General features: G+C 49.7%; 1 protein-coding gene across 2 annotated transcripts in view; it reads left to right on the forward strand.

Moving 5' to 3' along the window:
• LIMK1 (LIM domain kinase 1) overlaps positions 1-7759 on the forward strand; it is a 35844-nt gene extending 28085 nt beyond the window's left edge. For both annotated transcript variants that reach the window (XM_003895885.3, XM_003895886.5), the window contains 4 exons: positions 1645-1801; positions 5823-5878; positions 6120-6277; positions 6367-7759. In XM_003895885.3, the coding sequence (XP_003895934.2) occupies positions 1645-1801; positions 5823-5878; positions 6120-6277; positions 6367-6529 (534 nt within the window). In that variant the 3' untranslated portion in view covers positions 6530-7759. The remainder of the gene's footprint in view (positions 1-1644; positions 1802-5822; positions 5879-6119; positions 6278-6366) is intronic.
• Positions 7760-20915: the final 13156 nt, after the last annotated feature.

Consider the following 20915-nt stretch of genomic DNA (forward strand, 5'->3'; position numbering starts at 1 on the left):
TGGCATAAGCCTGTGGTCCCAGCTACCTGAGAGGCTGAGATGGGAGGATCGTTTGAGCCTGGGAGGTGGAGGTTGCAGTGAGCTGAGATTGTGCTACTTTACTCCAGCCTGGGAGACAGAGCCAGACCCTGTCTCAAAAAACAAAACGAAACAAGGCCGGGCACTGTGGCTTACGCCAAGGCAGGTGGATCACTTGAAGCCAGGAGTTCCAGACCAGCCTAGCCAACATGGCAAAACCCTGTCTCTACTAAAAAATTTAAAAATTAGTGGACATGGTGGTACATGCCTGTAATCCCAGCTACTCGGGAGGCTGAGGCAAGAGAATCACTTGAACCTGGGAGGCGGAGGTTGCAGTGAGCCAAGATCATGCCACTGCATTCCAGCAACAGAGTGGGGCTCCATCTCAAAAAATAAAAATAAAAAAATAAAAAATAACATAGACCTGTGTCGGCTCACACCTGTAATCCCAGCACTTTGGGAGTCCAAGGTGGGCAGATTACTTGAGCCCAGGAGTTCGAGACCAGCCTGGGCAACATGGCAAAACACTGTCTCTACAAAAAAATAGAAAAAAATAGCTGGCATGGTGCCAAGTACCTATAGTACCAGCTACTCAGGAGGCGTAGGTGGAAGGATTGCTTGAGCCTGGGAAGTTGAGGCTGCAATGAGCTGTGATCATGCCACTGCACTCCAGCCTGGGCCACGGGAGGGAGACTCTGCCTAAAAACAAAGAAACCCAAAAAGCAAAGAACATAGACCTCACCTGCTTATTGGGAATATTAAAGATAAAATTGGGCCAGGTATAATGGCTCACTCCTGTAATCCCAGCACTTTGGGAGGCTGAGGCAGGTGGATCACTTGAGGCCAGGAGTTCAAGAGCAGTCTGGGCAGCATAGCAAGACCCTATCTCAGTCAGTCAATCAACATAAATAAAGAATAAACCTGGTGGCATGCCATGCATAGGACCTGGGTCTCTAATCAAAATTCCTGTCTTGCTGGGGCAGTGGCTTACACCTGTAATCCCAGCACTTTGGGAGGCCACAGTGGGTGGATCACCTGAGGTCAGAATTTCGAGACCATCCTGGCCAACATGGTGAAACCCCTGTCTTTAATAAAAATACAAAAATTAGCCAGGCATGGTGGTGGGTACCTGTAATCCCAGCTACTCAGGAGGCTGAGGCAGGAAAATGGCTTGAACCTCGGAGGCAGAGGTTGCAGTGAGCCAAGATCGCAATACTGTACTCCAGCCCGGGCAACAGAGCGAGACTCCATCTAAAAAAAAAAAAGAATGCCTATCTTTCCAAAACAAAGCAGCGTCGGTACCCTCGTAGGTGGGAGGGAGCGCTTGCAGGAGGGAGCAGTGGGGGCACTGGGATGGTTTGGGGAGCACGTGGAGAAGGGGCAGAGGGTGCAGCATGTGGTGGGAGGGAGGAAGCCACACTGCCATCCTCAGGTGCTTCCAGCAGCTCCATTTGCAAAGAGCTGATGGCTCTGGGGAAGGAAGGGGTCCCCACCCTGTGCCAATACAGGGTATCAGAGGTGTGTTCTGTGGTCTGTCTACGGGTTGGCTTGGGGTCCCGGCGAGGGGCAGGCCAGGCGGGCAGTACCAGGACCGGGTCCCAGTGTGACCCGGCTTCACCTTCCCAGAACAAGAACGTGGTGGTGGCCGACTTTGGGCTGGCGCGGCTCATGGTAGATGAAAAGACTCAGCCCGAGGACCTGCGGAGCCTCAAGAAGCCAGACCGCAAGAAGCGCTACACCGTGGTGGGCAACCCCTACTGGATGGCGCCCGAGATGATCAATGGTGAGTGGTTCAGCCCTGCCCGTCATGGCCTTCACAGGGAGCCACGGGGGGCCCAGCAGAGCTGCAACCTCTGGAGCCCCTGGCCCCTCCCAGCCTCCTTGGCTCTTCAGTTACCCTGTGGGTCCTACATTGGCTCCCTCTTTCTCCTATAAGACACTTAGTGGCAACTGGGCAAGGTGGCTCACGCCTGTATTCCCAGCACTTTGGGAGGCTGAGGCAAGTGGATCGCCTGAGGTCAGGAGTTCGAGACCAGCCTGGCCAACATGGTGAAACCCCCCATCTTTACTAAAAATAAAAAAATTAGCCGGGCATGGTGGCAGGTGCCTGTAATCCCAGCTACTAGGGAAGCTGAGGCAGGAGAATCGCTGGAACCTGGGAGGCAGAGGTTGCAGTGAGCCGAGATCATGCCATTGCACTCTAGCCTGGGTGAGAAGAGCGAAACTCCATCTCAACAACAACAAAAAAATAAGTAAAAGACATTTAGTGGCTTAAATAAATGATCATACAGTTCTGGAGTCAAGTCCAGCGTCAGCCTCACCGTGCTGAAATCAAGGCTCCAGCAGGGTGAGCTCCTTCTGCAGGCTCCGGGGCACCTGTTTCCTTACCTTTTCTGGCTCTTGCAGGCTTCCTCATTCCTCATATTGCTGCCCTCTCCTCTATTTTCAGGGCTGGCCGCAAAGCATCTTCTCTTCTCTGATCTCTGCATCCATCCCTGCATCTCCTTCCCTGGCTCTAATCTTCCTCCTTCCTTTTTTTTTTTTTTTAAAGAGACAGGGTCTTGCTCTGTTGCCCAGGCTGGAGTGCAGTGGTGCCACCATAGCTCACTGCAGCCCCGACCTTCTGGGCTCAAACTGTCATCCCACCCCAGCCTCCTGAATAGCTGGGACCACAGGCATGAAACACCACACCCAGCTAATTCTTTTTAATTTTTAATAGAGACAGGGGTCTCACTGTGTTGCCCAGGCTGGTCTCAAACTCCTGGCTTCAGGTGATCCTCCTGCCTTGGCCTTCCAAAGTGCTGGGATTCCAGGCATGAGCCACCATGCCCGGCCCTCCATCCTTCTGATAGGGACCCTTATGATGACATTGGGCCCACCTGGAAAATCCAAGATCAGCCCTCCATCTCAAGACCCTCAACTTAATCCCATCTGCAGAGTCCGATGGAAGGTAGGACGTTTACAAGTCCCAGGGATCAGGACGCAGTCATCTTTGGGGACGGTAATTCTGCCTCCACAGGGTCTACCTCCCTCAGTCCATTTCTTTACTGTCAGTGGTCCTATATATGCCCAGAGTATAGGTTATAAAGTCCTTCTACAAGCAGGTGGCACATGAACACAGGTTCAGGGCAGGCAGACCCCAGCCATCACCTCATCATAGTTAACCTAGTTAAATTAGCCTGGCATGTGGCGTGGTGCCTAACGCCTGTGGTCCCAGCTACTCAGGAAGCCAAGGTGGGAGATTTACTTGAGCCAAGGAGGTCAAGGCTGCAGTGAGCTATGATCATACCACTGCATTCTAGCCTGGGCAACAGAGCGAGACCCTGTCTCAAGAAAACAAAAAATAGGCCAGGCGCAGTGGCTCATACCTGTAATCCCAGCACTTTGGGAGGCTGAAGCAGGCAGATTGCTTGAGGCCAGGAGTTCGAGACCAGCCTGGCCAACATGGTAAAACCTCATCTCTACTAAAAATACAAAAATTAGCCAGGTGTGGTGGCTCATGCCTGTAATCCCAGCTACTTGGGAAGCTGAGGCAGGAGAATCACTTGAACCCAGGAGCAGAGGTTACATTGGGCCAAGATTGCACCACTGCACTCTAACCTGGGTGACAGAGCAAGACTGTCTCAAAAAAAAAAAAACAAAAAACCCCACCTGTAATCCCAGTACTTTAGGAGGCCAAGGTGGGCGGATCACGAGGTCAAGAGATCGATACCATCCTGGCCAACATGGTGAAACCTCATCTCTACTAAAAATACAAAAAACATTAGCTGGGCATGGTGGCACACATCTATAGTCCCAGCTACCCGGGAGGCTGAGGAAGGAGAATTGCTTGAACCCGGCAGGTGGAGGTTGCAGTGATTCAAGATCGCGCCACCGTACTCCAGCCTGATGGCAGAGTGGGACTCTGTCTCAAAAACACACACACACACACACACACACACACACAAACATAGTTAACATAGCCCCCAAAGAAGACTATAAAACAGTCTTAGTTCCCAGGCACAGTGGCTCACGCTTGTAATCCCAGCACTCTGGGAGGCCGCAGCAGGCAGATCACAAGGTCAGGAGTTTGAGACCAGCCTGGCCAACACGGTGAAACCCCATCTCTACTAAAAATACAAAAATTAGCTGGGCATAGTGGCGGGCGCCTGTAATCCCAGCTACTCTGGAGGCTGAGGCAGGAGAATTGCTTGAACCCAGGAGGCAGAGGTTGCAGTGAGCCGAGATTGTGCCATTGCACTCCAGCCTGGGCAACAAAGTAAGACTCTCTCAAAAAAACAAAACAGTCTTAGTGTTTCCTATCTGTAGGGATTGGTGTGAGGATTAAAGGTTGTAAACTCATTTCCACCTAGTTGGCATTCAGTAAATGAGAGTTGGTATTCAGTACTAATTGTTTTGGGTATTTCATTTTTTGTTTTTGAGATGGAGTCTTGCTATGTTGCCCAGGCTGGAGTACAGCGATGTGATCTCAGCTCACTGCAACCTCCACCTCCCGGGTTCAAGTGATTCTCCTGCCTCAGTTTCCTAAGTACCTGACATTACAGGCACCTGCCACCATGCCTGGCTAATTGTTGTGTTTTTAGTAGAGATGGGGTTTCACCATGTTGGCCAGGCTGGTCTCAAACTCCTGACCTCAGGTGATCCGCCCGCCGCAGCCTCCCAAAGTGCTGGGATTACAGGTGTGAGCCACCGCACCCGGCCATGTACCAATTGTTTTTAACATCATTAAGCAACTGGTGTCATTCCCATTTTACAGATAAGGAAACAGGCTCAGAGAGTCCATGTCAGTTTCCTGAGGCTGCTGTAATAAATTGTTAGAAACTTGATTATTTAAAACAGCAGAAAATGGTCAGGCACGGTGGCTCACACCTGTGATCCCAGCACTTTGGGAGGCCGAGGCAGGTGGATCACTTGAGGTCAGGAGTTCGAGACCAGCCTGGCCAACATGGTGAAATGCCACCTCTACTAAAAATACAGAAATTAGCCGGGCATGGTGGCACACACCTGTAATCCCAGCTACTCGGGAAATTGAGGCAGGAGAATCGCTTGAACCCAGGAGGCAGAGGTTGCAGTGAGCCACAATCATGCCACTGCACTCTAGCTTGGGCGACAAAGCAAGACTACATCTCAAAATAAAATAAACAGCAGAAATGTATTCCCTCATAGTTTTGGAAGCCAGAAGGTTGAAATCCAACAGGGCTGCACTCCCTCCAGGGGGATCTAGGGGAGAATGCATTCCTTGCTTCTTCCAGCTTCTGGTGGTTTTGTATTCCTGGGCTTGTGGCCGCATCATTCCAGTCTCTACCCCCGTCTTCACAGGGCTACCTCCTCCTCTTCTGCTGTGTCTTCTCTGTGTCTCTCTCAAGAGGGCATTTGCAGTGGCATTTGGGGCCCACCCAGATCATCCAGCATCATCTCATCTCCAGATCCTTAACTTAATCCCATCTGCAAAAGACCCTTTTTCTGATCCAGTAACATTCACGGATTCCAGAGACCTGACATGGTTGCCTTTTAGGACCAGCACAGAGTTCATGACCTGCCCAAAGTCACGCAGCTGATCGGTGCCTAGAACTCCTTGTCCGGGCCTCTGCCCCTTGCTCCTCAGAGCTCCCAAAGGCTTGCTCAGACCTGGTGGGGTTGGGGGAAAGAGCCTAAGCCTGGGTTCCCAAGGAGGTTGCCGGCATCTGCCTCCTGGGCCTGGACCTCCCGACCGGGGCATCCTCCCAGCTGGCCCGGTCCCCTGCCTTTTGGCATCCCTGGCACCCCCATGTGTTCATCTGTTGACAGTCGGTCTCTTTGTCCAGGCCGCAGCTATGATGAGAAGGTGGATGTGTTCTCCTTTGGGATCGTCCTGTGCGAGGTAGGTCCAGGGGTGTTGAAGCCTGGGCTCCTCCCCACTCACCCAGGCTGCAGGCTCAGCATCTGCAGGGGCTTCAGGCCAGAAAGGCTGCCCACAGCAAGGCATGGGCTGGCCCCCGTGAGGTACCGCAGTCAGGCTGCAGCCAGGCCTGGTGCCACCTGCCCTCAAGCCACCTGGATGGCACCCAGACGCCCAGGCTGAGGGCCCCCCTGGAGTAACTGCTGGGCCTTGTGCCGGACAGATCATCGGGCGGGTGAACGCAGACCCCGACTACCTGCCCCGCACCATGGACTTTGGCCTCAACGTACGAGGCTTCCTGGACCGCTACTGCCCTGCAAACTGCCCCCCGAGCTTCTTCCCCATCACCGTGCGCTGTTGCGATCTGGACCCCGAGAAGAGGTGAGTGGGGTGGGGCCCTGGCCTGGGGGACGGCGGGGCCAATTCCTGGGAGAGCCAGACCCACCTTTCCCCACCCGCCTGTCACCCAGGCCGTCCTTCGTGAAGCTGGAACACTGGCTGGAGACCCTCCGCATGCACCTGGCCGGCCACCTGCCGCTGGGCCCGCAGCTGGAGCAGCTGGACAGGGGTTTCTGGGAGACCTACCGGCGCGGCGAGAGCGGACTGCCTGCCCACCCTGAGGTCCCCGACTGAGCCAGGGCCACTCAGCCGCCCCTGTCCCCACCTCCAGGGAATGCACCCCCACCAGATTCCTCCACGGGAGGTGGCCCTCAACTGGGACAGTGGGGGCCCGGGCTTCTCCTCAGAGCCAGGTCCTGACTTGCCTTCTCCCACCCCGTGGACCGCTTCCCCTGCCTTCTCTCTGCCGTGGCCCGGAGCCGGCCAAGCTGCACACACACACCATGCCCTCGCCCTGCTGTAACCTCTGTCTTGGCAGGGCTGTCCCCTCTCGCTTCTCCTTGCATGAGCTGGAGGGCGTGTGTGAGCTGTGCCCCTTTCCACACACTGCTGCCCCAGCCACCCTGTGCACGCTCCACCTGTCTGGTCCGTAGCTCCCTGGAGGCTGGGCCAGGAGGCAGCCTCTGAACCATGCCCCATGTACTGCTTGGGTGCATGGGCAGGCACACATCAGGGCAGAGGCCAAGTTCCCAGGTGTCTGTGTTCCCAGGAACCAAACGGGGAGTCTGGGGCCCGTTTTCCCCCCAGGGGGTGTCTAGGTAGCAACACGTATCGAGGACTCTCCAAACCCCCAAAGCAGAGAGAGGGCTGATCCCATGGGGTGGAGGTCCCCAATGGCTGAGCAAACAGCCCCTTCTCCCGCTTTGGGTCTTTTTTTTTGTTGTTTCTTTCTCAAAGCCACTTTAGTGAGAAGCAGGTACCAAGCCTCAGGGTGAAGGGGGTCCATTGAGGGAGCGTGGAGCTGCGGTGCCTGGGCCAGAGCTGATGGGCAGGAGCCGGCTCGGGCAGCGAGAGGATAGGCACAGTGGACGGGGCAGGTGTCCACCAGCAGCTCAACCCCTGCAGTCATCTCAGAGCTCCTTCCCGGGCCTCTGCCCCGAGGCTCCCTGCCCCTCCTCATGCCCCTCTGTCCTCTGCGTTTTCTCTGTGTAATCTATTTTTTAAGAAGAGTTTGTATTATTTTTTCATACGGCTGCAGCAGCAGCTGCCAGGGGCTTGGGGTTTTATTTTTGTGGCGGGCGGGGGTGGGAGGGCCATTTTGTCACTTTGCCTCAGTTGAGCATCTAGAAGTATTAAAACTGTGAAGCTTTCTCAGTGCACTTTGAACCTGGAAAACAATCCCGACAGGCCCGTGGGACCATGACTTAGGGAGGTGGGACCCACCCACCCCCATCCAGGAACGTGACGTCCAAGGAACCAAACCCAGACGCAGAACAATAAAATAAATTCCGTACTCCCCACCCAGGTCCTGCGTGGCGATGTGTGTCTGGGGCCCTGGGGAAACAGTCAAGATAAGAGGAGTTAGTCTTCCCTGATGAGAAGACAAGGATGTGTTTGGTGGCTCATGCCTGCAATCCCAGCACTCCGGGAGGCTGAGACAGGACGATCCCTTACGCCCAGGAGTTCAAGACCAGTCTGGACAACATAGTGAGATCCTGTCTCTACAAAAAATATTTTTAAATTAGTTGGGCAGGGGCCAGGTGTGGTGGCTCACGCCTGTAATCCCAGCACTTTGGGAGGCCGAGGCAGATGGATCAGCTGAAGTCAGGAGTTTGAGACCAGCCTGGCCAACGTGGTGAAAACTCGTCTCTACTAAAAATACAATTAGGCCGGGCTCGGTGGCTCACGCCTGTAATCCCAGCACTTTGGGAGGCCGAGGCGGGTGGATCACGAGGTCAGGAGTTCGAGACCAGCCTGGCTAACATGGTGAAACCCCGTCTCTACTAAACAAAGTACAAAAAAATTAGCCGGGCATGATGGCAGATGCCTGTAGTCCCAGCTACTCGGGAGGCTGAGGCATATATATGTACAGAAATTAGCTGGGCTTGGTAGCACATGGCTGTAGTCCTAGCTACTTGGGAGACTGAGACAGGAGAATCGCTTGAACACAAAAGGCAGAGGTTGCAGTGAGCAGAGATGGTGCCATTGCACTCCAGCCTGGGCAACAGAGTGAGACTTTGTCTTCAAAAAAATAGTAATAATAATAATTGGGCAAGCCAGACACAGTGGCTCACGCCTGTAATCCCAGCACTCTGGGAGGCCAAGGCAGGAGGATCACCTGAGGTCAGGAGTTTGAGACCAGCCTGGCCAACATAATGAAACCCCATCTCTGCTAACAATACAAAATTAGCCAGGTGCGGTGGCACATGCCTGAAATCCCAGCTACTTGGGAAGCTGAGGCAGGAGAATTGCTTGAACCCAGGAGGCAGAGGTTGCAGTGAGCCAAGATCGCATCATTGCACCCCAGCCTGGGCAACAAAAGTGAAACTCCATCTCAAAAAATAATAATAATAATAATTAGCTGGGCATGGTAGCATGCACCTATAGTCTCAGCTATTCAGGAGGCTGAGGTGGGAGGATCATTTGAGTCCAAGAGATCAAGGCTGCAGTGAGCCATGTTTACACCACTGCACTCCAGCCTGGGCAACAAAACAAGATCCTGTCTCAAAAAAAAAAAAAAAAAAAAAAAAAAAAAAAAAGCAGGGATGGAGTGGGGAAGAGAGCACAGCTCAGCTTTAGGTGGAGCTGAGGTGGTGGCCCAGGCGGGCCAAGTGAAGATTCTTCAAAAGCTGCTTGGAGGGCGGCGACATTCAGGAGGTACCTCATTGACTACTGCTCTCTTGTAAACCAAAGAGCCCTGGCCAGGCACGGTAGTTCACGCCTGTAATCCCAACACTTTGGGAGGCCGAGGTGGGCGGATCATCTGAAGTCAGGGGTTCAAGACCAGCTTGACCAACATGGAGAAACCCCGTCTCTACTAAAAATTTTAAAAAAATTAGCCAGGTGCTGTGGTGCATGCCTGTAATCCCAGCTACTCGGGAGGCTGAGGTAGGAGAATCGCTTGAACCTGGAAGGAGGAAGTTGCAGTGAGCTGAGATCGCACCATTGCACTTCAGCCTGGGCAACAAGAGCGAAACTCCATCTTAAACAAAACAAAACTAAAGGGTCCTATCGAGAAGATGGGCTGCACATGATGGCTCACACCTATAATCCCAGCGCTTTAGGAGGCCGAGGTGGAAGGATCACTTGAGGCCAGGAGTTCAAGATCAGCCTGGGCAACATAGCAAGACCCTGTTTTTACCCCAAAAATAAAAAAATTATCGAGATGCTGTGGTGTGTGCCTGTAGTACCAGCTACTGAGAGGCTGAGGGAGGAGGATCGCTTGAGCCTGGGAGGTCAAGGCTTCAGTGAGCTGTGATCATACCACTGCACTCCAGCCTGAATGACACAGCAAGACCTTGTCTCAAAAATAAAAAAATTTAAAAACACACTACGTATTGCAAATATAGGGCATTTAATTTGGTTTTTTTTTGTTTCTGTTTTGTTGTTTTGAGACAGGTCTCACTCTGTCACCCAGGCTGGACTGCAGTGGCACAATCATGGCTCACTGCCGCCTCAACATCCCAGGGTCGAGCAATCCTCCTGCCTCAGCTTCTCAGGTACCTGAGACTAGATGCACACCACCACACCAAGTTAATTAAAAAAAAAAAAAAAATGTTTGAGAAGCCAGGCGCCGTGACTCACGCCTGTAATTCCAGCACTTTGGGAGGCCAAGGCGGGCGGATCACCTGAGGTCAGGAGTTCAAGACCAGCCTGGCCAACATGGTGAAACCCCATCTCTACTAAAAATACAAAAATGAGCCGCATGTGGCAGCAGGCACCTGTAATCCCAGGTACTCGGGAGGCTGAGGCAGGAGAATCGCTTGAACCTGGCAGGCGGAGGTTGCAGTTAGCCGAGATCATGCCATTGCACTCCAGCCTAGGTGACAAAAGTGAAACTCCATCTCAAAATAAAAATTTAAAGGCAAGGTCTCACTGTCTTGCCTAGGCTGGCCTCAAACTCCTGGGCTCAAAGCAGTCTCCTGGGCCTCCCAAACTGCTGGGATTACAGGCATGAGCCTCCATGCTCAGCCGCATTTAATTCAAGGAATTTTTTACATAGCTATTGAAAGATAGAGGAAAGGCCAAAAGTGGATACTTAGGTAACCCAGAGATGATTGCAGGAGAGAGCTACCACCCTCGGCGGGGGGATTGAAGGGGAGGGGTAACCACAGTTACCTAATGTTGCACAGGAAATCACCTCTCAACTTGGTTGCTTAAATTAACAGTGGTCACTCATTGCTCATGATTTCTGTTTGTCAAAAATTTGGTAGTCATTTGGGTGGAGGATTTGGATGTGGGGGTCTCTCCTGGGGCTGCAGTCCTTTGAGGGTGTAACTGGGGCTGAAAGTCCCTTCCAAGAACCCTCCTATGTGGCTCACACTCACATGGCGGGCAATTTGGTGCTAGCAGTTGATTCTACAGAGCAAAACAGGCTTGAGCCAATGTGCTACAAGCCAATACTATCACACCAGGCTTTTGTTTGTTCATTTTTATTATTTATTTATTTATTGAGACAGAATCTCATTCTGTCACCCAGACTGGAGTGCAGTGGCGCAATCTCGGCTCACTGCAACCTCTGCCTCCCAGGTTCAAGCGATTCTCGTGCCTCAGCCTCCCTAGTAGCTGGGACTACAGGCGTGTGCCACCACGCCAGGCTAATTTTTGTATCTTTAGTAGAGACAGGGTTTCACCCTGTTGGCCAGGCTGGTCTCAAACTCCTGACCTCAAGTGATCCACCTGCCTCAGCCTCTCAAAGTGCTGGGATTACAGGCGTGGGCAACCACACCTGGCCAGTTTTTTGTTTTTAAACTTGAGGTCTCGCTATGTTGTCCCGGCTGGTCTTGAACTCCAAGGCTCAAATGATCATCCTGCCTCGACCTCCCCAAGTGCTAGGCTTACACTCATGAGCCACCACACCCAGCTGACACCAGGCTTTTGAGAAAAGAATAGCTTTATTGCAAGTCAACCAATAAGGAGACAGAAGTCTAAGGCTAGCTCAAATCTGTCTCCCTGTGCCAGCTTTAGGGCAGTCATTTTATTAGGAAAGGTTTAGGGAGTGGATTCTGAGATTAGGTGATTGGTGGAAGGAAAGAGGAGGCCTGGAAAGTGCTCAGGCATGCGCAAGTCCCTATTCATGCTACCTCATGGGGGGCATGTGCAAATTCTGGGGGTGGTTAGTATGTAACATGCAGTGGAAATTCACGCTGTGACATCAGCAAGCTTGTTCTGTGCAAACTGCAGTTGGCCATATTGGTTCCAATCTATTTCAGCCAGCGTGTTAATCCCACCAGCAGATGAATTTCAGCATTTCTGCAAGTCGTTTCTTTTTTTATCTGCCATCCTGCAAACTGGAAAATTTCTGCTAGTCATTGGTTTCTTTAACTCTTTGGGGCACAGTTTCACTGGTAGGAGGTCTCAGTTTATCTCATGGGCCTCTTCGTAGGGCTACTTCAGAGTCCCCACAGCAGCCTCCAGAAGGAATATCACAAGAAAGAAAAGAAAAGAGCCACTAGGGGCTGGGTGCAGTGGCTCACGCCTGTAATCCCAACACTTTGGAAGGCTGAGGCAGGAGGATCCCTTGAGCCCAGGAGTTTAAGCCAGCCTGGACAATTTAGGGAGACCCCCATCTCTACTTTTGAAAAAAAGAGTCGGGGCCGGGTGCGGTGGCTCAAGCCTGTAATCCCAGCACTTTGGGAGGCCGAGACGGGCGGATCACAAGGTCAGGAGATCGAGACTATCCTGGCTAACACGGTGAAACCCCGTCTCTACTAAAAAATACAAAAAAAATAGCCGGGCGAGGTGGTGGGCGCCTGTAGTCCCAGCTACTCGGGAGGCTGAGGCAGGAGAATGGTAAACCTGGGAGGAGGAGCTTGCAGTGAGCTGGATCCGACCACTGCATGGCAGGCGGAGAAGAATGAACTCCGTCTCAAAAAAAGAAAAAGAGAGTCCAGACTGCAGTGGCTCCTGCCTGTAATCCCAGCACTTTGGGAGGCCAAAGCGGGTGGATCATAGGGTCAAGGAGATTGGGACCATCTGGCTGTACAGAGTGAAAGAGCCAAAAATCTTTACTAAAAATACAAAAAATTAAAGCTGGTGGTGGCGAGGCCTGTAATTCCCCATGCCTTCGCCCAGGGAGGCTGGGAGCAGGGGAGAATGGCGTGGAACCCAGGAAGCAGAGCTTGCAGTGAGCTGAGATCCAGCCACCACTGCACTCTAGCCTGAAGCGATGAGGCTGGACTCCCATCAAATAAATAAATAAATAAATAAATAAAGAGAATTAGGCTGGAGCATGGTAGAAAACATCACGCGCTGTCCGGCAGCGCATGGGCGTCGCGGCGGTAACACTTTAGGAAGAACCAGAACAGGTGGATCCACGAGATTCCAGGAGTTTAGAGACCAGCCAGCCGAGATGGTGAAACCCTATCTCTAAAATGTAAAAATTAAGATGGGTGTGAGTGGCGGGTGCATGTAATCCAGCTGCGCCAGGAGAGCTGAGGCAGGAGGTAAAAATTGAACTTAGGGCCCGAGTTGCAGTAGGCTGAGATCGTACTAGCCTGGAGTGAAGAAACAAGACACTGTCTCAAAAAAAGAGAGAAAGAAATTAAGCTGGGTGTGGTGAAAGTACATACCTGTAGTCCCAGCTGTTTAGGAGAGCTGAGAGGCAGGAGGATTAGTTTAAGACCCATGATGCTCCGAGAGGCCTCGATGGGCAGATTGACACCACATTGCACTCCAGCCTGGGCAACAGAGCAAGATGCTATCTCAAAAAAAGAAGAGTCCGGGCGCGGTGGATCACGCCTGTAATTCCAACATTTTGGGAGGCCAAGACAGGATCCCTTGAGGCCAGGAGTTTGAGACCAGCCTGGCCAACTTGGCGAAGCCCTGTCTCTACCAAAAAAACACAAAAATTAGCTAGGTGTGTTGGCCCACACCTGTAATCCCAGCTACTTGGGAGGCTGAGGCAGGAGAATCACTTTAACCTGGGAGGCAGAGGTTACAGTGAGCCAAGATCATGCTATTGCACTCCAGCCTGGGCGACAGAGCAAGACTCCATCTCAAAAAAAAAGAAAAAAACTTACACCTAGCCAACTGCCCACAAGCGCAGCCCCGGGTGCATTGCTTATGAGTTAAGTCCTGCTTTGCCAGGAGCAGCTCTGGTTCAATAAAAGATTGCTGTTTAACACCACCAGCTTACCCTTGAATTCTTTGAGTGAAACCACAAACCCTCTCAGGCTAATCACAATTTGGGGGCTTACCTGTAGGCCTGTATCAATACTAATTGTCTTCATTATGGTAGCTTTGTCGTAACTTTTGAAATTGAGAAATGTGAATCTTCCAGCTTTTTCTTTCTCTAGATTGTTTTGGCTATTTGAAGTCCCTTGAATTTCACATGAATTTTTTTTTTTTTTCAGACAAGGTCCCGCTCTGTCACCCAGGCTGAAGTGCAGTGCCGAGATCTCAGCTCACTGCAACCTCTGCCTCCTGGGTTCAAGCAATTCTCCCAACTTAGCCTCCCAAGTAGCTGGGACTAGAGGCATGCACCACCACGCCCAGCTAATTTTTGTATTTTTAGTACAGACGGGGTTTCACCATGTTGTCCAGGCTGGTCTCCAACTCCTCACCTCAAGTGATCCACCCATCTCAGGCTCCAAAATGCTGGGATTACAGATGTGAACCACCATGCCCGGCCTCCGCATGAATTTTTAGGATGAGCTTGTCAGTTTCTGAAAACAAGCCAACTGGGGATTTGTTTGTTTCTTTAGACATGAGATGTCACTCTATCACCCAGACTGGAGTGCAGTGGCACAGCCCCAGCTCACTGCAGCCTGGAACTCCTCGGTTCAAGTGATCCTCTCATCTCAGTGTCCTGAGTAGCAGGGAATACAGAGACATGCCACCATGCCCTGCTGATTTTTTAATTTTTGTAGAGACATGGTCTCGAACTCCTGATCTCCCAGGTTGATTTTTTTTTTTTTTTTTTTTTGAGACGGACTCTTGCTCTGTCTCCCAGGCTGGAGTGCAATGGTGCAACCTCGCCTCACTGCAACCTCTGCCTCCCGGGTTCAAGCGATTCTGCCTCAACCTCCTAAGTAGCTGGTAAGCATGGGCGCCTGCCACCACACCTAGCAAATTTTTCATATTTTTAGTAGAGATGGGGTTTCACCATGTTAGCCAGGCTGGTCTCGAACTCCTGGCCTCAAGTGATCCTCCTGCCTCAGCCTCCCACAGCAATGGAATTACAGGCATGAGCTGCTGCTTCTGGTCCAGCTGAGGATTTTGATAGGGATTGGTTTATATCTATATGCGAACTGGGGAGTATTGGAATATTGACATCGCAATAATATTAAGTCTTTCAGGCCACGTGCAGTGGCTCACATCTGTAATCCGAGCACTTTGCGAGATCAAGGCAGGTGGATCACTTGAGGTCAGGAGTTTAAGACCAGCCTGGCCAACATGGCAAAACCCTGTCTCTGCTAAAAATACAAAAATTAGCTGGGCTTGGTGGTGTAATTAAATTAGCTGGGTGCGTGCCTGTAATCCCAGCTACTTGGGAGGCCGAGGCAAGAGGACCACTTGAACCTGGTAGGCAGAGGTGTCAGTCAGCCTAAATTGCACCACTGCACTCCAGCCTGGGTGAAAGAGCAAGCCTCTGTCTCAAAAAAATAAAAGGAAGAGGAGGAGGAGGAAGAGGAGGAGAAGAAGGAGGAAAAGAAGAAGGAGGCAGGGAGGGAGGGAAGGAAAGGAGGGAGGGAGGGAGGGAGGGAGGAAGGAAGGAAGGAAGGAAGGAAGGAAGGAAGGAAGGAAGGAAGGAAGGAAGACCTGAAACTGGGTACTTTTTTTTTTTTTTTGAGAAAGGATCTTGCTCTGTTGCCCAGGCTGGAGTGCAGTGGCACAATCTTGGCTCACTGCAACCACCACCTCCTGGGTTCAAGCAATTCTCATGCCTCAGCCTCTGGAGTAGCTGGGATTCAGATGTGCACACCACGCCCAGCTAATTTTTGTATTTTTAGTAGAGACAGGGTTTCACCATATTGGCCAGGCTGGTCTCGAACCCCTGACCTCAGGTGATCAACCCACCTCAACCTCCCAAGTGCTGCAATTACAGTCGTGTGAGACACTGCGCCTGGCCTCAAAAATACCGTTTAATGGCTGACAATTACTTGCCCTGAAATGTGAAACAAAATTCATTTACTACATTGTTTTTAAGATAGCACCTGGCCTTCAGTCATCGGAAATAATGATTTCCTATAAATAAAAAACCACTGCAGTGATTTTAGTGATTAGCGTAAGTAGAGTTTTTCCCCTGGCTGTGACATAATATTATTAAAAGCATTAAGCACCTGGAATTCATGCTGTAGTTGATTTATAAGTTACATAATATATAAATCTCCTTTTATAAGAATGTTTTGTGGTCACAATTACTTCAAAACCCAATTACATTCAAATAATCTAATAGCTCATGGTTTGGCAATTACAGAAGTGTGATTTTGACACATAGAAATTTTATGAGGTTAGCAAATAAAAAATGCTATAAAAAGAGGTGAACAATGGTTCCTCTGTTTAAATGTAGAGTGCAGCAGTATTTAGGTAATATTTTTCAGTTAATATAATCAGCCTAGAATATAGCATTGTAAATCACAGAGTGTTTTAGAAATACGGATCTAAAGAAGGTAATACCTTTTCCAAATTACAAAATTTTGGCAAATCAATACAGTACTTTGTAATACAATCAAACTATGTTTTTGTTGGAGTTATATATGACTTTAATAATAATTTCCACTGCAAAAGCACCATTTAAATACTAAAGCAAATTATGAAGGCTTTTCATGAGACTTTATAACAGAGCTGGTTGTTTTACACAAATTAATATAGCTTTTAAAACATTATATAATTTCTTGGCCGGGCATACTGGCTCCTGCCTGTAATCCCAGCGCTTTGTGGGGCTGAGACTGGCAAATTGCTGAGCTCAGGGGTTTGAGACCAGCATGGACAACATGGCAAGATCCTGTCTCTAAAAATAAAAATGTTTTAAAAGCTGTAGAGTTAACACAGTAGAGAAATCATGTGCATATAAAATGTGCTACATTTCCTTCTGGGATTGGTCCCAAACTGCTCACAAAAAGCTTTAAAACTCTACTTTAAGAAGGTCCAACATGCCAATACCAAATTAAAGCCATTTTTCAAGTATTGGTAAGTCTTCCATAAACAGGGCAACCTTTAACGATCAATACGTCATTCAGCTGGGACTTATGCTGGTGGATCTCTTTTATTTTATTTTTTTTAGATGGAGTCTCGCTCTGTCGCCCAGGCTGGAGTGCAGTGGTGCGGTCTCGGCTGCGGTCCCAGGTTCACGCCATTTTCCTGCCTCCCGAGTAGCTGGGACTACAGGAGCCCACCATCGCGCCTGGCTAATTTTTTGTATTTTTAGTAGAGACGGGGTTTCACCGTGTTAGCCGGGATGGTCTCGATCTCCTGACCTTGTGATCCACCCACCTTGGCCTCCCAAAGTGCTGGGATTACAGGCGTGAGCCACCGCGCCTGACCTGGATCTCTTTTATTTAAAGCTCCAAACTCAGCTGGGTTTGGTGGTTCACACCTGTAATCCCAGCACTTTGAGAGGCAGAGGCAGGTGGATCACCTGAGATCAGAAGTTCAAGACCAGCCTGGCCAACATAATGTAAACCCCCATATCTACTAAAAATACAAAAATTAGCCAGGTGTGGTGGGGCAGGAAAAAAAAAAAAAAAAAAAGTCAATTATTCTATTTGGGGATTTAAATGATACTATTTTTTATTTTTTTGAGACAGAGTTTCACTCTGTCACCCAGTCTGGAGTGCAGTGGTGCAATCTCAGCTCACTGCAACCTCCACCTCCTGAGTTCAAGTGATTCTCCTGCCTCAGCTTCCCAAGTAGCTAGAATTGCAAGCGCCAGCCACCACATCTGGCTAATCTGTGTATTTTTTGTGGAGATGGGGTTTTACCATGTTGGTCAGGCTGGTCTCAAACTCCTGGCCTCAAGTTATCTGCCTGTCTCGACCTCCCAAAGTGCTAGGATTACACATGAGAGCCACCACAGCACCTGGCCCAGCCTTTTCCTCTATAAATTAAAAAAAAAAAAAAAAAAAAAGCCAGATGTGGAGGTTCATGACTGTAATCCCAGCACTTTGGGACAGATCGCTGTAATTCCCGCTACTCAGGAGGCTGAGGCAGGAGGATCACTTGGACCCAGGAGTCAGAGGTTGCAGTGAGCTAATATATTTTAATTCGTATATAATGAGCAGTGAGGACGACCAGAGTTCACTTCCATCACCGTTGGTGGGTTTGGGGGCTGGCTGTTTTACTGTATCCTTTTGTTTTGTTTTTTTTTTTTTGAGATAGAGTCTCACTCTGTTGCCCAGGTTGGAGAGCAGTGGCGCAATCTCAGCTCACGGCAATAAACAAGTAAAGATGCTCACCTATAGAGGAAATCAGGGAAACACAGTAAGATAGTACCACAGTAAGATACTGTATTGTACCTGTTAGTCTGTAAAAAATTAAAAAGATCTGGACAACGAACAATCTGATATAATGCAAATGACACCATAAATCACTAGAACTGCATTGAGAAACAATTTGGCACTTTCTTTCTTTCTTTTCTTTTTTTCTTTTCTTTCTTTGTTTTCATGAGACAGGGTCTGGCTCTGTCAACCCAGGCTACAGTGTAGTGGTGCGGTCATAGCTCGCTGCAGCCTTGAACTCCTGGGCTCAAGCAATCCTCTTGCCTCAGCCTCCCAAAGTACTGGGATTACAGACGTGAGCCACCTTTTTCTTTTTTTCTTTCTTTTTTCTCGAGAGTGGAGTCTTGTTACAGATGCCTGTAATCCCAGCTACTCAGGAGGCTGAGGCAGGAGAATTGCTTGAACTTGGGAGGTGGAGGTTGCAGTGAGCTGAGATCGTGGACGCCCACCACCATGCCTGGTTAATTTTGTATTTTAGTAGAGATGGGGTTTCACCATGTTGGTCAGGTTGGTCTCGAACTCCTGACCTCAGGTGATCCACCTGCCTTGGCCTCCCAAACTGCTGGGATTACAGATGTGAGCCACTGTTCCTGGCCTTTAATTTTATTTTCTATAGAGAGGGGTCTCATAATATTGCCTGAGCTGGTCTCAAATTCCTGGCCTCAAGAAATCCTCCCACCTCAGCCTCCTGAGTAGCTAGGACTACAGGAGTGCACCACCATGCCCAGCTAATTTTTTTTTTTTTTTTTTTTTTTAGAAATGGGGTTCTCATTATGTTGCCCAGGCTGGTCTTGAACTCCTGGGCTCAAGCGATCCATCCTCCTACCTCAGCCGCCCAACATGCTGGGATTACAGGTGTGAGCAAACATGCCCAGCCTAATATTATTAATACATCATGGCTGTTCATATTTATAGGATGCATGTGAAATTTCGTTACGTGCATAGAAGTGCGATTGTAGGACCCGAGGGAAAAGCTTCTGTTTCACCATATGAAGGTTTGCTGATAAATCAGCTCACAAAAGGCAGATTAATTGGAAAAAAAGGCATACAAATTCCATTAGGCGTATATGGGGAGAACCACAGCATGATTACCCACCACCCCAAAGGCGTTCAGAAGCTTATATACTATCTTTTTTTTTTTTTTTTAAGTAGAGACTGGGTTTTCGCCATGTTGCCAGGCTGGTCTCGAACTCCTGCACTCAAGTGATCCTCCCCCTTGGTCTCCCAAAGAGCTAGGATTACCGCCATGAGCCACTGTGCCTGGCACTATATATGTGTGTGTGTATATATATACGTATATACATATATACGTATGTATATATGTATACACACACACCATCTTGCAGTTACAGGAAGAATAGGGGTTCGGATCCTGGTAAAACAGGTTATGGGAAGGGGAAGAAAGAGGAATTCTATTGAGGGGACATAAAGGATTACTGGGGACTAGGCAGAGTGGCTCACACCTGTAAACCCAGCACTTTGGGAGGCCAAGGTGGGCAGATCACTTGAGGTCAGGAGTTCGAGACCAGCCTGGCCAACATGGCGAAACCCCGTCTCTACTCGAAACACAAAAATTAGCCAGGCATGGTGGCACGTAGATTAAATCCCAGCTACTCAGGAGGCTGAGGCAGGAGAATCACTTGAACCCAGAAGGAGGAGGTTGCAGTGAGCTGAGATGGCGCCACTGCACTCCAGCCTGGGTGACAGAGTGAGACTCCATTTCAATAAAAATAAAAATAAAGTTATTACTGGGGAGAATGAATGGATTTAGGAGCAGAGACTAACTTGTACATAATTCTCTTTGGAATTTCAATGAGCCTGCAGGAGACATTACCTTGCGGAAGAGTCTGTTCAGGTGTGTTTCCATTCTTGATTTTATAGAAAAGGGAAGAAAAAAAAAACAATTGTTTTCATTGGGGCGTGGGTTTGGATCTTAGGCAGAGAAAGTAACTTCAGCTTCATCCTGTGCTGTGGGAGAAAAGGTGGTCTTTCAGACACAGTTTATCGTTACTGCTGCTTTTCCTGTGTTTGGGCTATACCTTCCTGCTTCTTTGAACGGTGGGTGGACCAGAGTTTGTGAGTCAATTTGCGTTAGCTGTGTGATCTGGAGCAAGCTACTGTTGTCAGAGGAGTTTGAACCAGAGTGACTCCATCTTGAATAGGGGTTGGGTAAAATGAGACTGAGACCTGCTGATAGTGACAGGAGGCAGCCAAGTGCCTAGGCCAATAGGGGCGGGCCCCCGGTGAAACCCCACCTCCAACCCCGAAGATAGTTTAAAGCCTGAAACTGAAGCTACGAGTTAAAACCTCAGATCGGATTGAGAGTTTAACTTCCTGTTTGTTGGGCTTTGCTCTGATCCCCACCCTTCACCTATTTTACATATACCCACCCTTTCCTAATTGGTTTTCTACTCTTTCTTTTTTTTTTTTTTCAGACAGAGTCTTATTCATTGCAACCTCTGCCTCCCGGGTTCATGCCGTTCTGCCTCAGCCTCCCGAGTAGCTGGGACTACAGGCGCCCGCCACCACGCCCAGCTAATTTTTTGTATTTTTTAGTAGAGATAGGGTTTCACCGTGTTAGCCAGGATGACCTCAATCTCCTGACCTCGTGATCCACCCGCCCCGGCGCCCCAAAGTCCTGGGATTACAGGCATGAGCCACCGTGCCTGGCGGTTTTCTACTTTTTCATGCCCACCTTTGAATAGTGTCTTTGCTTTAACTCACCTCATTAGCATAAACTCCAGTGTGATTGAAAGGACTCATTATAAATAACAAAAGACATTCCTCCAACTCCTGGACTCAAGGGATTCGTCAAGCAAGCCTCAGCCTCCTGAATAGCTGGGACTACTCCTTTTTGCATACTCACTAGCCAATCAGCACACACTCCCCACCCTGTGCCTATAAAGGCCTCAGACTCAGTCAGTAGGGGAGGAGACAGCCTGACTTCGGGGAAGGCAACCTGCACTTCCCATCCCCTCTCCACTGAGTGTCGCTGTCATTGCTCAATAAAACTCTCCACC

The sequence above is a fragment of the Papio anubis genome, chromosome 4, assembly GCF_008728515.1.
Source record: "Papio anubis isolate 15944 chromosome 4, Panubis1.0, whole genome shotgun sequence".
Lineage (NCBI taxonomy): Eukaryota > Metazoa > Chordata > Mammalia > Primates > Cercopithecidae > Papio > Papio anubis.